The 17,994-nt window shown below is 37.0% G+C and overlaps 1 protein-coding gene across 1 annotated transcript in view; it reads left to right on the top strand.

The window, feature by feature from the left end:
- Nucleotides 1-672: 672 nt before the first annotated feature.
- The window catches only part of LOC104529068 (cadherin-13-like), a gene marked incomplete at its 3' end in the record, with an annotated part of 33,176 nt that continues 15,854 nt past the window's right edge, over nt 673-17,994 (top strand). The window contains exons 1-4 of the mRNA XM_029086291.1: nt 673-684; nt 722-750; nt 1,275-1,327; nt 2,228-2,436. Coding sequence (XP_028942124.1) covers nt 673-684; nt 722-750; nt 1,275-1,327; nt 2,228-2,436 — 303 coding nt within the window. The remainder of the gene's footprint in view (nt 685-721; nt 751-1,274; nt 1,328-2,227; nt 2,437-17,994) is intronic.

The raw sequence follows: 17,994 nt of genomic DNA, 5'->3' as shown, positions 1-17,994 counted from the left end.
GAGGGAGAGGCGAGGCTGCCCCAGGCTGGACAGAGCTGGTTCCGGGCGGTTCCAGCCGGTTCCGGGTGGTTCCGCAGCTGCCCCAGCACAGGGCAGGGCTGAGCCCCTCAGCGAGGCTGGGGTGTCTCTCTGGCTGTGTGTGTCAGAAAGGGGCAAAACGCTGCCGGGGGTGAGGGGAAACAGTGTGAGGGGAGTGTGAGCCCCAGGGGCGAGGAAGAGGACGGGCTGCAGGCGCTGGAGCAGGGATTCCCTGGAGGAGCCCACACCCGAGCAGGGGCCGTGTCCTGAAGGAAGCTGCCACCCATGGAGGGGACTCAGGCTGGAGCAGGGGAAGAGTGTGAGGAGGAAGGAGCTGCAGAGGGAGGCCATTAGGTACCGACTGTAACCCCCTGTTCCCCATCCCTCCGTGCCACGCTGGGGCAAGGAGGCCGCGAGCTGGGAATGGAGGAGTGAAGCTGAGCCAGGTGTGGGTTTATTTTTGACTTTCTCACCTTTCAAATGTATTTTAATTGGCAATAAATTAATTTTCCCCAAGTTAAATCTGCTTTGCCTGCGGTGGTAACTGGTAAGTGATCTCCCTGTCTTTATCTTGACCCACGAGCTTTTTCATTTTATTTCTCCCTCCATCTTGTTGAGGTGAGGGAGCGAGAGAGCAGCTGGGTGGGCGTCTGGATGCAGCCCAAGATCAACCCAGCACTACTGATTTGGCAAATAGTGTCACACATCTCCCATTCTGTGCCTTATTCTAAAGTTTGTGCATTTGAGATTTTTGCATTTGGCTAATTTTTAATTTAACCTTTCTCATCAACATTCATCATAAAATAAAGTTGTATTCAGATTCTGGAACCAGCAACAGTTCTTCCCTGCGGTGGTTCTACTCTGGGATTCAATCCTAGTGAATGCCCAGAGAGAAAGGATCTCTATAAGGTCCTCTGGCAGCCCTGTCTTCAAGTTCTTATGTCTGGAAATAGATGTAAAATTTGATGAAGAGGATTTCTGTGTAACTTGCCAGGAGTGTTCTTAGGCCATCCACTATGAGATTCTGTCTGTGTTCTAAGGTCAGTTATAGATGCTACGTAGTCAGGAAAGTTAGACCGGTATTGGCCTAATTTTGAGATTTATTTTTTTTTTTCCCCTATAAAAACAGCGATCAAATACAAAAAGTGCTTTATTTTCCATAAAATTCCCTTGTCTTTGATCTTCTGTAGTCTGTATCCATTTCTGAAAGTGTAATGTAGTTTTTAAAGAATCACTAGAAATGAAATGTAAAATAGCAACAACATGCAGATAAATGAAAAGTCTACAGCAGCAGTAACTCGAGGAGCAGGTAGGAAATATAGAACAGATTGTCTGCAAAAAAAAAAGTAAAAACAACCTCCACATGCAAATATATTGTTCAGAGGTGTCAAAACCTGAAAAGTTTAGCAATTAAAAGTTTGTTGTGAAAACCCTTTAATCATATAGCTAGTAGTGACATCACTAATGTTTTTTCTGGTATTTTGTGCAAAGTGAATCTACTGTACTCAGAAGGACCTTGAGGCAAAGTCTTAAGCTTTGTACTTTAGAGACATTTTTTTTTCTTTATGCCAGCCTTTCTAAATATTTTAAATCTGTCATGTAAAGTTAAACAGGATTATTGACAGCTACGGTTTAATTAAAAGTTCTCCCAATCCTTAGCTGCATTCATACTGCAGCTTATGCACTATATTACAATCCTAGTAGTTAGTAAGAAATATGATAGGTTTTTTTTTCTATTATGTGGTACTTTTGCAGTAGACTATGAGGTTGACTATTCTGTAAACAACCAATTCCAAGGATAAAGATTTACCGGATATCTGAAACCATTTTGCCAGCAGAAGAGCCTTTAGAGATTCTGGATTTTATGAGGAGGAAAACAGGATCTCTATTGCTACTGCCCAATTTGTAGAATTAGGTGTGCATTTTATTTGAGTGTTCACAAAATATTCATGTCCAAAGTGTTTTGTTAATCTCCTACCTGTCCAATTAGTGTTGTCAAAATCTCTTCATCATTCTGAAAGTGCACATTCATAAGATTTGTCTATGAATTATAGTCATACAAATATAAAGCTTCTTGAAAGTTTTTCCCCTTAGACTAGATGTTTCTTCCCAAGATATGTAGACAAGCCAATAACATAGAGGTTTGAAGCTTATGTTCCGAAGTGAATACTTATAATTGTTTTTTTTTTTTTTCTTTTTCTTCCCCCAGTGGAATTTGATGACTGCAAGGGGAATAACAAATTGAACTTCGAAGTTTCTAACCCAGACTTTAAGGTGGAACGTGATGGGTCTTTAGTTGCGCTAAAGAATATATCGGAAGCTGGCAGAGCCTTGTTTGTCCACGCGCGGTCTGAGCACGCTGAGGACATGGCAGAAATTTTGATTGTTGGAGCGAATGAAAAGCACGGTGCATTAAAGGTAAGATCAATACAAAGGCCTGGAAGAAAGTGCCAAGGAGATGCTGCTAGATATTTGCATGTGCCATCTAGGACTGTAAGCAGTTTTAGTCTGTTAGAAGAGAGATCAAAATCAGTCTTCAGTTCAGATATTGCTGTAACATTTTAGCATTTAGTTCAATTTAAAATATTTTTTTTTTCACATTTTGAGAGGTATAAATGTTAAATATTCTTAAAGAATTGATTCAAATGAGAGTATCAAAAGTAACTGGTGGTTCTGGTGTACACTATGCCAAAAAAACACAGTTTGGCCATAACTGAAAATGGAATATCTCAGTCTAAATGTGTAATTTAGAGTTTACAGAATCTTCACATTCGCTCCAAGTCTAAGAATATGGGAATGAATTCTGTGCTCTGGAATTCAAATTTTCATATAGGTCTGCTTGTCTGATGTTATTATATGTTAAACTCTATGAACACGTTAAACTCTATAAACTCTATAATGTTAAACTCTGTAAACATTTGCATGCAAATAGCAACCCTGTCTCTGTGCACTAGTGATTTCTGTTCCACTCTGTCCGCTGAATGCCATGTCCTTTCTTTTTCACTTCTGAATTTTGGTGTAATACTTCACACCAGTGAAAGTAACAAAAGGAAATGTGAGATAGCCTTCACGTCTGTGTCACGGCATTTAGGAGAGAGGGAGGCAAGACAGTGGCTTACTAGATAATTAAGCCTGGTACCTTTGCAGACCTATAATTTCAGGGAAGTAAAAAGGAGCCATGATAAAAATGACTGATCTATTGTCTTATTTTGATATTTAGACTTTCAGCTGCCAGCATTCTCATTGTATTTCCAACAATAGCTTTGTATAACTTGTCTTCCATTAAAAGAAAAAATTAGCTTTAGGGGAAAGGTTAAACAAACTTCTGAAAGTCCGTGGCTGAGGAAAGGTTTTGATCTGCACTTTAAGCAGCGCATGATGTGAATATAGATTGCCAGTGGGAGAGAAAGTACCAGAATGTGTAACTGCAGAGAGCTCATCGGAACACTTAAATGGAATTTAATTCTATTTAAATATGCCATTTCTTCACGAAGTTCTTTTTTGACAAGGTCATACTTGAGAGAGCCTTATGTGGTGGAGCTGTGGATTTAGGACCATGCACTGCCAAATTCAGAGTAGAAAAACTACACTTGGACACTTGGCTGTCCTGTGTCTCAAACTAGCCAGGCCTGCTCCTTCTGGTGCATTCACAAGAATGTTCAAAATATTTTATTCTCACTCTGGGTTTTGAAATCTTAGGAGCAGTTTTAAAATGGGGATTATCATTCTCCAGTTAGAAGTTACTTGAAAACGAAGAGGAGTTTGAGACATCTCTGACAGGAGGTCTGGAGTCAAATTTCAAACATTTGGTTTGCGTGTGAAGACCTGACTCTGAGAATCATATTCTAAAGTTTTATTCTAGTTTTCTTGGAGATGGAGCTCTCTAATATCTTTGTGGGGAGATATTCTATGGAATTTACATAGGGGGAAATCTTGTCTCATGAGTAGGAATTATGAGATGTATAACTTGCACTGACTATGACATAGCTTTGTCAGTGACCTTTTCTCTTGATGTCCTATATCGATTTTGGGTAGTCTCCCCTCAAAATGTTCCATCAATATTAATTAATGCCTAGTGTTGAAATCTATCACCAGACTACAGTCAAAAGCCAAGTCTAATTTGGCCCCACTCCTGGATTCTCTTCCAACCACTTTGTTTTGCTTCAGAGAGAGAAAACCAGTCTAAATCTGGCATATTCTGCCACTTGCCAGTCTTCCCTCATAGGTGACTCCTCACAGCTGTCACAGCATCATCTCTACCTGTATTCATCACTTCTTTATAAATTGCAACATTCAGCCCATAACTAGAAGATTACCCTTCTCGTATGGTGATCCATGGTGTCTGCCGTGCCTTTGGGAGGTACATGATGCATTAATGTGTCCTGGGAGATCCATCTAGTGGGGATCATACACTTCTTCAAGGGAATATAAAAATCTTTGGGGCTGGTTGTCCTACTCTGACCTCAGCCAGCACTCTGTAGCTGTTATATCAAAGGTTTTTACCAACTGTTTCAGCTGTTGTTTGCCTATTTTAAACACAACACAGTCTTGTCTTTGTTTGTCATACTTGAGAAGGATATAAAGATTACAGCATCCTATCTAAAGTGATTTTATGATAAATTTGAATTTAATCCTGTACTTTTACAGTCTGAATGTGTCAGCATAGAAATAGTAGAACTTCTCCATCTGTTTATGCAAGGAATCTTGGCTAAGAAACGCTCAGATGGAGCCTTAGTAATTCAGCATAATTCTGTAGGGTTAAGATGAGCACATGCTAGAGCACTGCTTAGCATTCAGTACTTAGAGTACAGTACCTTGTTTAATTAGGAGATAAGTAGTTCTTAAGTATTTCCCCACTGCCAACAACTGCCATTTCTTTTCTGAAAGCACGTAACCTACATCTGTGAAATCCCATTGTTAATGTTTCTAATTGCAGATTCCCAACATGTTTGGAATTGACTGACAATAATGATCTCTAATGTGCCGACTGGCAGTCTGAGCCTAGGAGGAGATAGCATAATTCCTAAAACCTTGTGATTACTACCAACCATACTTTAGGTGAATATTGAAAGTATTTAGAGGTGCAATCCGGAGTGTGCAGAAAAGCTTTCGGTACTCTAGTGTTGAAGGGGTGTGGTACTTTCCTGATGAAGATGGAGGAATATTCCAGCTGGCCTCACTGATCAGTCCTACATGATTAACTTAAACTAACTTCACGGCCATAAAATAGTTAGTTGCTGTTAGAATACATTTACTATTTAACTACTTTTTGAGTCTGAAGGGCATGTTTTCTTACTCTTCTGCCAGAAGTGTATTAGATTTGCAGAGCCTGCAGCTTTATATCAAAGGATGGCCATGACTGCAGACGATAGATGGTTCCTCGACATCATCAGCCAGCTCGGCTGTTGCTCTTTGATCACAGAATCTTTTGCAGGGTCTAGTGACAGAGGAGCAGGTATAGCACTGCTGCTTTTCCAGATGTCTGGATGTTTCTGCAAAATACCCTAAACCCCATTAATACCTACAGATATGCATAAAGGCTATTGAGAACAAAAGTCTGTACATCAGGTTACAGTTAGAATGCTTTCTAAAACCTGCTGTTAGTGTCCCTTTCTTCATGTGTTTTTGGCTAGTTGGACTGGTTTCTGTCTGTCTTGATGGAGGGGAGCATTCACGAAAAAAAGCTACTGTCATTTTTGAGATGCACGTGGAATATGAGTTCACAGAAGAGTAGCCGTGGGCCTGTGGAAGGTGTAACTTTGCAGTGTGTTGTCTTTTTAAGGGTCATGTGTGTGTACACACTTGTACCCTCAGGCAATCAGAGTGCTCAATGAAAGTAATGCAGTTAATTCGGATTCACCATGGGGTAGGCTGGTGTGAGGCACATTTGTGCTCATGCCCTGCTTTGTCCAATGTTTGCTTAATACCCTTTCACACAGTCAGGACTTGTGTGATTGGCAATATTAAAAAAAATACATGGAAATGTTCTGATTCACCCAGGATTTCCAAAATTAACTTTGAATTCATTCTGAATATTTCATAGAATTGCTAAGGTTCAGATCCCTAATGGAAAAATAAATCACTTGCAAGCCCTGTTTGGGAACCCACTGACAAAGCTGATGAGTGGCAATAATTATTTTTTTAACTTTTATCTCATCCAGTGCTTGGTCCCTACTGTGTTTTATGGAAATAGTAGGACAATTGAAAGTTGGAAATTTCATCACAACTAAGTGTTTGACCAGACATTAGAGAATTTATTTATTTAAAGAGTCTGGTTTTGTGGAAAACAGAAAATATAGGCAATCTTTTGTAGAGTCTCATAACAGATTGTGAGTTGCAAAAGGCAGCAAGCTGGGAATTGAACTCCAAGGCCAAACAAAATGTTTGTCTGCTAGTCCTTCTCTCCCTCTATAATCTAATGCTGGTTTTAATGAATATACCCTTAGTACACTGGGATCTAAAAGAAAACCTTGTGAAACAATCTTTCTCTGTCTTTTTTTGTGTGTTAGCAAAATGCAGCTTTTTTTTTTTCCCAAAAATTTTATTTGTTACAGGGTGGGGGATGGGGAGGAATGTGAGATATCAAGAGTCTGTCACCAAAGCAGCTAAGAGGGCAGGCAGATATTCAGAAATTCCAGGCTGGAATTCACTGTATGGTGCTCAGCAGTCTCCCATACAGAAGGATGAAATGATTAAGTAGAAACTGTCAAACCCTCAGGACACTTTTCAGGCACTAGATGGAAAAGGAATAGGGGAAAGAAAAGAAGAGATAAGAGAGAGACACACATTACACAACTCTGAGAGAGCATGTTGTAGACAAACTTTAAAATCATCTCCAGCAGTAGCTCAGATTGAAGGAAATGAAGTTGCTCTAGTCCTGCTACTCTGTCCAGTCCACTCTGTAGCAGCTAAGGGCTAGTCAGATACGCTGCTTCTACTTTAGCCTTTGTCAAACCATCGCTTTTCCCAACATCAGTACACTGCTCTGTTTATTATAGTGGGGATGGGAGAGGCAGCCTGGCCAAAAACATCCCCAGCTGCCTTGCAGACCTGAATTTGGTTTTCTAATAAGTCACTGCCTGGATGTATATGTTTGTGCAAGTTGCTTTACACCTATGCTTCTGTTTTCTAAATTATCAAACAGAAATAATGAAGCTAAACTCCTTGGATTTAAACATTAGCATTTCTTGTTTGTGTCTTACTCTCTGCTTTATCCCTGCAGGATAAAGATTGCAAATTTTATTGATATAAGATAAAAAGTGCCTAGAGCCTTAAATCCTACATATGTGCCTTTCTGCTTTATCTCTCTGATGATAAAGGATCAATAATCTTATTATGAATCAGGATTCTCTCACAGAAAAAAATATTCACGCAAGGAAGTGAATAGTTGAGTTTAGTCTGGCAGTTCAATAATTTATTTGGAAAAATAAGATCAAGAATCAGTTTCTCAGATACAGAAAAAAAATATCGTTTCTATTAACGTATATTAGCATTTTTTCACTTTAGAATAGTGTTCCAAATAGGCTGAAAATTACTGTGCAAAGGTGTGAAGATGGACTCTTGTATGAGATATTGACAAACAGGCTAGAAGAGTTTCATGTTATTAGCTTTCGCGTATAGCATTTGCTGCAAAAAGTAATGCACTGCATAAATGGAATATCATGTTTTGCATTTAATTTTAAAGCACAAAATGGAGCAAGTCACAGGGGTACATCAATAACTATGATACACTTATGAGTTATTATACTGATCAAAACTATCTAGAATACTATTTCTTTCAGAAAAGCTGTTGAGATATTTTGCCTTTGAAGGTGTCCTTCAGGCATATAAATGTGAGTTTTCTTAAAGAGCAAACAAAAGAAAATTAATCTTCTCACTTTTCCATTTAGTTTCCCAGAAAGCTTAACACAGTAATGTTCTACTAGCTGTTAAATGATTAATTTGTTATTAGTTCTTTTATTTTTTTGTTCATTATCACGCTGCAAACACCTATTGACTTGGAACTCATGCATAAAAAGCTGAGATATAAGTGATTTTGTAATTTAATACCTATATGTTGATCATATTTTGGTAAACAACTTTCTCCTGCTTTAATCATCAGTGAAAGGATGTAACTGCAATGCTACATTGAAGGTTTCACAGAATACATCTTAATTAATGTCAATGAAAGCAAGAGCTTGTTCTCATCAATGGCTCATTCTGTAGTATCATTTAGCTGCCTTTTTGCCTATATTTTTATAAAAATCCTCTGTGCAGACCACTTGCTTTTGGGGAAACAACAAAGAGCTCCTTTTATATAAGAAATCTCCTTAACTACTGAAATAAGCTATTTTCCATAGAAATTCCAGTCACCTACTTTCCCTTTTCATCCTTCAGCCTGATCCAGAACCTGCTGAAGTAATCAGATTCCAGCAGACTTTAGATCAAACCCTCGAAGCAGGAGTTTTGTCTGACAGTGCCGTACGGACGTGACTCCCGTACCTCTTAGAACTGTTTCTGAGTGACCCTGCAATCCCACGGCACTGCACAGTGGTTATGATTTTTCATATATAGCCATGTTCCCCCTTTTACTCAGCTCTGCAGCAGAACCTCACCTCTACTGATAGGCTTGTGCTTTCCCTCAGGCCTAGACTGAATTTATACTTCCAACTTAACTCTGCAGATTCCCACCACCAAAGAAATGCAGGTTTCATATACACTGGCTTTGGAGTTTGCTCGGACAAAGATCCATTTATCTGAGAATTATTATGGTGCCAAGAGATGTGGCAGTTGCCATAGCAACAATTACATATTGTGTTGAATACCAGAGTAAATACTATAAAGAACACGAGCCACTGGTGGTTTTCATTATTTTAACATTCCTTTTTTTGGGCAAAGTGTGTCTTGTAAGTTTATTCACTGTATGTATAAATGCTTAGATCAAACGTGTGGACTGGCTTTCCTTCTGTCTCCTTCAGTGCGCAACTTCAGCATGTAAATGAGAAGTACTTGGTTATTTAAGGCGAGAAAAATGGTCTTATAGACTGGAAACATGAATAATTGACTGTGAAACAAGAAGGTGTTCGCTTCTGTGAATGTTCAGTGCTTTTCTCTGAGTAATCTACATTCAGATTTTATGTGAACTAGGCATGTATTTATCCAGGAGAAGGGACTTTGTGCTTTTCAGTAGCAAGCAGAGCTAAGACAAGTATAGAATGTGTTTAACAGTGATTCAAAGGAGAAATCAGATGATAGTTGAAACAAATGCAAACCTTGTTAATTATTCAAAATTATTAACAGACTAATAAAAAATGACAGGCAAAAATATTCTAAATAAAGAGTTTTTATTAAAAATTTCTCAAATAATAATTCCTTTCAACGCTGAGCTGCATTTAGACTTCTCAGTTCTCCCTACAGTAACAGGTATCATCCGTGGGACATTTTCAGTATTGTTTGCTGTGCTTGTGGTATAAACTTAAGGTTTTTGTGGAAGCTCAAAACCAAATGGAGTTCTGGAATGCAACCAATTTTATTCTATTTTTTTTTTTTTTTTTTTTAAACACACTTACACCTTATCCTTCATAAGACTTAGTGGCAAAGTTCTCCATAAATCTCAGTGAGAGAGATTATTCAAGGACTGCTGAAGCTTTTTATCCAAACTAAAATTCACCTTGGTACAGACTGCCAAGAAAATACATATTTACCTCTTGCCCTTAAAACATTTTTATGAGAGTTTGAGTGGTAAATGAATTGTATGAAGGTGTTTTGAATTGAATTAGCTTCTTTTTATGATCTAGGATGCTAACTGTCCTTTATTCATTAAAAAAAAAAAAAAATCCACTAAATTTTGTGGAAGTGATAAACCATCATGCATTGACATATAATTTTTTTTCAAGTTGTTATTGTTCTGAGTCCAGCCTGAAAGTATTCTGATGACATAGAGAAAACTATGCCAATCCTACGCAATTAATCTCCAGAGACTGATGGAGTTGTGTGGAAATTTGTGCCAGAGGTGTGGGGAACATTTAAAGGAACCATTTGGAAAAGGTTTAAATTTAAAATTCATTGTAATAAATGAGGATATAAGTAGGAAAGCAACAGGCTAAGCATGATTTAGTAGAACATTAAACAAGATCATAAAGGATAAGTAGATGTCTCTTAGGATATGTAATACCTCTCATTTATAAGGTGGCTTTCATCCTGGAAGATCCTTAAAGGGTAACTATTAAGAACACAGGGAAAGAATATGTGTGTTTGTGCATGTGGCTATACATACATCTGTAAAAAGAGGTATTTGCATAGATTTATTTATTGTTGATATTTATTTCATAATACTTTTCACATTGGTGCAGAATCCTTTTTAAATAAGGTGTCTGGGAAAAGGACATGGTGGTTTCTGTATTACATTAAAAATGCCATGACATCCTTAATGTTCTCAAAGCTGTAAGAAACAGGAGATGCTACAGAAACCAGAAGCACCTGTGAAACTTCTCATACAGAAGAGAAATTGTCCATTTCTTCCATAATTGTTCTCTCATCCGGCATGCAGGAATGATGCTGTCAATGTATGACAACCACCTCACTGGTGAAGCTGACACCAGTGATACCTCAGATTTATTAAGAAACAGAGACAATTCCAAGAGGAGATCGAACTAATTTGTGTTCAAAACTAAACTTAAGGCTATTTTTTTTGTGTGTCAGAGACACAAAATATTGCTGGTGTTTTCCCACTATAAGCTTTTCCATCAGCTTCCAGAAACAGGGTGGATTTGAGAGAGAGCCATAATAGAAGAAATTATTCACATGAAAAGATGATTTCCTGAGTAAGAGTTTAGTCATTTCTCTCCATCAGAGACATCAATAATCATCCCTAATGATTGCCCCGATAGTTCCATGCTGGTTTTCACAAGCCTGAAGGAACATTTATTATGGTTATTATAGTAACACCTATCTCAACACACATCTTAAGCATTTAATGGAGCATCACAGGATAAAAATCTACATTTGTCCTCCCATAAGAATTGATTCTGCCACTGCAAGGACAGATGACTCCTTCTGGACCTAAAATTCCTTATTTGTTGATCAGCACAATTCTGCTGCTTTTACGAATACTTTTTAGTATTCCTTTGGATCTTATTTTACAACTGGTTTTCTTAAGTGCCTAAATAACTTGGCAAGTTGAAGAAATATTCAGCGTAAGAATGACAGAGTTAAAACTTAATGTAATTTGCTATCCCCATAATAAACTGCTCTGCTAATGTTTACAGACATCTTGAAGTTATTAATCATCCAGCTCCTCACTTCTTATTTCATCACCAAATCAAACTGAATAACCTTTGCATTAAGCAGTTCATCCATCTTAGAAAAAACAGTTTTACTAGTTGTTTATATATCTCCCCCTCTTACTGAGGGGGCACCTAGGGATAGTGACTGCACAGGAAGAGAGCGGAGGGGCAGCAGGTCAGTTTGACCTGGCTAATAGTCCTGCTATGGACAGTAATTGGTTGCTGCTAATACTTTTAACACCACTAAAATTCCTCAGTGTCCTTCATTACTATGGAAAATAAAGATTCTATTTTAAGGTAATTGGCAAACAGATGTACTAGTAGGAAAGACTGAATTTTGCTTCTAGTTTCTTAACAATCTCGCTATGACTGTAGTTTGGTGCATAGCAGTAAAAAAGAAGTTTCCGGGTGAGTAGGAATAGATTTGTTAAAGTATTTTTAGTAATTGTTCTGGTAACTGGTTTGATTCAAGTTCTAGCAACACCAAATAATTTAGTCAGCAAGTGTTCAAACTACTGTGAACAGCTACAATTTAATTTACCTGCAAGTCAGCAAACACCCTTGTGGCTCATGGTGTTCAATACTTGTTGAATCGTTTGGCATTTGTTTGAACTTGGCAGAAAATTATCTTGGAATAATTTTGTCTTTTTCTTTTACCTTGTGATTTTGAGATAAATTAATCATGGATCTATTATATACAGCTTTTTAAGATAAGTAATAGGCTATAATCCTTTTAAAATGAGAACTGGATCTAGCTCTTGGGGTACTGGCCTTCTTGTGGACGAAATTGTATGATCATAGTACAGTACAGTAGCTGCTGCTGGTTAAGAGGGTCCTTTTTTGCATCATCATCAGAAATAGGTTAAATGCTTAATTTTATTTAAAGTACATTTGTTTCTATAATGGTACCAATCACACCAGAGAACTACTGAATATTTTGTGTGTCCAAGTTTGGTTGTTTTTGTTTGGTTGTTATTGTTTGGTTGTTTTATGTAGTCTCTGTGAAACCTGCTGTGACATGACCTGTGTATTCACAACTGGAAATCTGGTTTGTTTGGGTTTTTTTTGGTGTGCGTGTGTGTGCTTGAACTTTGTCTTTAGATTACTGTATCTCGGATGAGTATAAATGACAAGATTTTCTGGAGTTATAAGGACTTTGCTAATAACAAACAACATGGAGTTAAGCATTTGCATATCCTCCTGATGTTTGCCTGATGTCTCTTCAGAGTTACAAGAACAAGCATGCAAAACATATCCATCAGATGAAGATTTATATACTTTGCAGACTTAATGATTATAATCTATATGCTATTAAAAATCAAAAAGATCCTTTTAAAATTTTTCTACATCCAGTTTCATGCTGTATGTTAACACGTTGAATGTTTGTGTTGTTTTTTTGCTCTTTGGCTTTTTTTACAGTATTGAACACTGTTCTGTCATATAAAAATTGATCCTCTAATCATCTGGATAAAATGTCACAGTGCAAGTTTTTTAAATCTACAAGACTGTACTAAACTTCCATTCTCAAGTATTGACATAGAAATTTTTTTATGTAGAGATTTTAAGGATGTGATCCTGTGAAGTACTGGACCATCCTAGGAGATGCTGAAGACTTTATGCATGTACTAACATTAGTAATGTTAGTATCACCTGACTTTTTTGACTTCCCTCAAAAGGAAATGCTAGTAAGAAATCTGTTTGTGTTTGTACTATTAATAGTTTAAAAGGTTGCATCAAAATGCAGAGGGTTTCCTTCAAACACAGCAGTATGGTGATAAAATAGTATGTCAGCCCCTATGAAATAGAGCACTTGAATGCTCTCATGAGGCATATAATTTTGATTTCGATATTGTTGAAACTCACTAACAAAAATTCCAGTAAATTCAAAATTCCTGATTGGCTGACAAATACTACACTTGGCAGTTTCTTCTCTGCACAGGAAGAATATCCTCATACCTGTGTCTTTTTCTTTTCCCTGAAGATGAAATAAAAAGTCAGCCACTTCTGTTTGGTAGGAAATTCGTGACTGCTGAAAGACTGTTGGTAGACAAAAGCCCTGGTTGGACCAGGTGTCCTCAGTCACTGTGCTCCAGTGTGGCAGCATCTGGCAATAAGGATATTCAGACTAGATCTGCTCTTATTGCTGTTCTTGTTGCAAACTATACACTCATATCTTAGATTAAGGTGATTATTACACTAATATTCTGTATTTAATTTGGCACACATTAATCCTACCAGTTCTTTGCAGCAGAATTGCCTTAAAATTGATGCAATTGGTTGTTCTATCCACCATGTTTCAATAAAACCTGCAATTTGATACTGAGTAAATTTTTTTTTGTCCCTCTCAGTTTTCAACAGAGGTGACTTTTTGTTGGGGTTTTTTTGTTTTTTTTTTGTGTTTTTTTCAGTAGCAGGTGAAGGGAAAAATTGTCAACTCTTCTGTGTGATCAGGTTAATGTGATGCAAATTTCTACCCATTTCTTGTCCTTTTTGGTTATTATATTGTTGTGCAAATTAGTGAAGGGGTATTTGGGATTTTCCCCACCTATGTCAAAAGAACTATGGATAGTTCAAACTATGTGTCCTTAAATGCTTACGCAGGGCAGGTTGAGTTACTTTCTGACTTTATCTCCAGACAACTTTATTTTCTCTGTACTGTGTTGTCCTCATGTGCTTTGCTCTCTTCCACTCTCAACAACCATCCTCTTGAAGCTGTTAAAGTCAGAAAAGTCTGTCAAGCTTCATATTGACCCTCAAATCAGGAATTAAGATGGAGGTAAGGGGAGGGGATGTTAAAAATTCAGTTTAAAGATTAAACATAAAAGTTCGTGAAGATTTGACTCTGAATTTGTCTCATATTTGCAACACTCAAACTCATTGCTGATGAAGCTACATGTATATGTGAGGTAAGGCTTGAAGCTTTAAGTTACAGGGTTGATTTTAGGCATGATTATTCACAAAACCGTGTAATTAATCTGTCATAGGAAAACATAGAAAGCAGTACACCAAATGCAATCTCCATTAAGTCAACAGGAGTCGTTCCACTGACTTTAATGAGCTTTGAATCTACTCATAAATCTGCTATGAGGAGTGTTCAAATCAAAATTTATTTGAGGGTGACCTTGATGTTAATTGTTAGTGCTTCCATGTTGTTTAATTGCCAGGAAAACTGAATGTATTATTGCAAGTATCATATGGTATAGTCCTTTCTATTGGATACTATTGACATCAAGTTGATATATATAATATTAATTATGCATAACATTAGTGGGAAGTCACAGTATGCCAGCTATATTTTGTGTGTAAGAAACAGGGAAAAAAATATTCTTAAGTTATTTTAAATGTTGTTTGTGCCTTCAGCTGAATCCCTGCAAAATTAATGCTTTTTGATCAAGTAGGTCTTTAGAGGATCTCAAAAGTTTCACACTTATTCAGTGGCTTTTAATCACAGATTTTGTGTATTGACTATGATTATTTTAAAATTATATCTTAAATTTGTGAATATCATAAGGCAGATTCTTTTCAGTCCTGTGATGTTTAATAAATTTAACGTCTGCCAGAAAAGTTCAATCATCCTAAATGGAAATGTTTCCTGCTTTAACATGTCATACTCAATTCAATTAGAGGAAAAATATGGGAAATGTATTAGAAGTATAAAGAGGAAAGAGTTCTTTTAATTTGTCTTCTACACATAAAAGTAGCTGGTTTACTTGAGGGACATAATTACCGAATCTTCTAGTGGTACAACATATGGGATAGTTGGAGGGTTGTGGGGGGGAGAAATTATTTTGGTTTTGTTTAATGACTTTCCCAGTGCCTTGTCACCACTGGTAATCATGGTGTATTTTCTTTTAGTTTACATTCAGTATGTTAGGCTGTATTTAGGATCATTTTATAATTGAAAATGTGTTTCGGAACAATTGTGAATTAGGTGAATGACTTGATTAAGACTCAGTCTCTAAAACTATAAAATGAGAAAATAAGGTGAGGGAAATTAGTCTTGATTCTAGACAATAGAAAGATAAGACTCTGGTTTCCAGTGTAAGAGTATGTGTTTAGGGAGAGAGCAAAAACATTTTGCATTTGCATTATTTCTCCTTCATTTTACTGTAGTAGTATATAAGCACTGACAAAGATTGTGGCTTTTGAGGCCTTGTTCATACATGTAGTAAAAGATAGCACCTGCCCAAAGAGCTTCCAGGCAAAACAGGGGCTGAACAAAAGGAGAAACTGTTATAATACTGACAATCTTCAGTTTTATACCTCTCTGCCTCAGATTTCTGTGTATAAAATGAAAATACTCTATATTAAAGATAAGGCATTCAGACTTTTACCTTTTGCTGGCAGAGACCTAGCAATTTTGAAATTAAGGCTGTGTTACACTTGGTTGGTTGATTTAACTCTATTCTAAACCATCTACTTGGTGGGTTACATCTGAGCTCAAATTCAGGGGCACATGCGGTGGCTTCTTGGAGATCTTTCTGGAGCCTGCAGTTTACCAGGTAGAGCTTGCTGACTGTTTCTCTCTAGAAAGCAATTCAGTATAGATCAGATATAAAACCAGATCTTTGCCTTTACTTTATGGTCATCTCCAAGAAATTTCCTCTGGCATTTGATACCCCAGTGTTATTTCACATGTCCATGAAGACTAATTTGTAGTCCCTTCTGATAACAGTGTAATTTACATGTGAATTGTATTTTCCAGAAATACGCCTGTGGACGTGTGATGTAATTCTGAGTTATGTGGAAGTCCTTTTAGTGGATGTGTCTCTCTCGTTATATATTGGATGTGCTACACAGATTTTGTGCCAACTGATGAGCATTAATTATGTATTTTAAAATGTTTCTCCTGTTTATTAAGCTTCATGTCATTTTTAAAAACATCTGAAAAGAAAAATAGGGTTTAACTTTAACTTCTTTAACTTGTAACATGCTGTAACTTTTATCATGGGATGACAACTAGCTTAATACACTGTAGTAATTCTCCTATTAAAAAAACAGCATACTAAGCATGTTTTCCCACGAGAAAGTTTCTTTTTAATTCTCAATATTTTGTATCTGACACTCTGCTAAATGAGAACATGACTTAGCAGTTGATATTGATTTGCACGTCATTTTTTCATTTTACTTTCCTATTCAAAAGGAATCATTGCTGACAAGTTAATGAACTCCAGCTACAAATACATAGATAAGCCAAGGGATAGGTTTAGTACCTGCCGTGTTCTAATTATGAAAGGTTTTCCTTAGGTGACTGTTTAATGTTCACTACAGAGAAACTGGAATGATCTGTTCATGTAATAATTGTCAACAAAGCAGACTATCTGGAGAAGTGACATAATAGGAAGCTATTTTTAGAAACCTTTTAGCATACCTAAATTAATTTATCCCAGTATATTTAAGTCTTTAATTTTTACATGTGGAATACAATTACTTAAAATGAAAGTGCATTGAGCCCTACGGCTCTACATTTAGTAAACATTCATAAAGCTGTGCTGCATTGTATCTTCTATTTTTTAATTAATTTATTGTATAAATTAATAGCTTTGGACAGTAGTAGTGGAGATCAGGACTATAGAACCACTTCTCAGCAGATTTTTCACTAAACTTGTTTGTAAATCTTTTGCCCTGATATACTGTCAACAAACATCTGGTATAAAAGAAGATTTTCCTTTGTTTTTTGGATATTTATATGTGTGTGTATATATATATATATATAAATATTCCAATTTCTGTTTTGCAGTTTTTTAACACAGGTAAATTATTGAATATGATGCAACTGATCTTTTGGCTGATATCTTCTACTGCTGGGAGTTATGATCTGGTCAAATCTGGTTCAGCATCAAAAAAAGCTGAAAATCCTAGGGTGTATTTCTTAGTTTTATGTGTAGTATTTTTATCCATACAACTTGAAGCTGATTCCAGAAAGGAAAAACTGTGAAACAGGGTAAAATTGAGCTCTGCATTAATCTATGCCGATCTGTCGTGTGTGCAACCCTGATATACTTACTGTGCTTGTAGAGGATGAAGAGACCATGATACTGTTCTGTGGTGTAGATTTACTAGAGGGTAATTCTCCACCACCTGGTAGGAATTTTCTGCTAGGCACTTTGTACATTAACAGCAGTGATGCAGATAATTAATCTAATCAGGGAATTTGGTGACCAAGGTCATTTGTGAACTTTAGGAGTTAAAGGCTTGCTTTCCAAATGTTTGTAAGGGTTACAAGACCATGAAGAAGTAGAGTGATAGGATAAAGAAAAGCTGTGTATATTAGCTAGCTTGTGAAGTTAATTTCTGTGGTGACCTTAAAAGGCAGGGAACAATATGTTTCATACTTTCCATCATAATTTCTCTTTTCAAAAGAACAGGGTGGAGACGGTTGTGGCATGCTGCCCTGAATTCCACATGCACGCCGTGCCAGCCGTTGCTCTGGTGATGTGAATAAACTGTTGCCTCTGAGAAATACACTGATGGTATTTGGCCAACCAAACAAGTGACATAAAAGTTTAAAACGGTATTTTCAAAGTTATGCCTGTGCAGTATTAGAAGCTATTCTCCTTCCCTGTTGTGCTGATGATGCTGACAGGCAAAGTCAAGGTGCACTAGTTTACTGACTTTAGTGGGAGCTCTGATGTTTCCGGAGGAGGGAGCTAAATGTGCAGCAGAAGTAAATAACTTTCTTCCGCCTACCCGAAACCAAGCAGAACTCAAA

This window comes from Antrostomus carolinensis, unplaced genomic scaffold, assembly GCF_000700745.2.
Source record: "Antrostomus carolinensis isolate BGI_N321 unplaced genomic scaffold, ASM70074v2 scaffold37928, whole genome shotgun sequence".
Classification (NCBI taxonomy): domain Eukaryota; kingdom Metazoa; phylum Chordata; class Aves; order Caprimulgiformes; family Caprimulgidae; genus Antrostomus; species Antrostomus carolinensis.
Note: the sequence above shows the minus strand (reverse complement) of the source record. Positions and strands in the feature narration are given on the sequence as shown.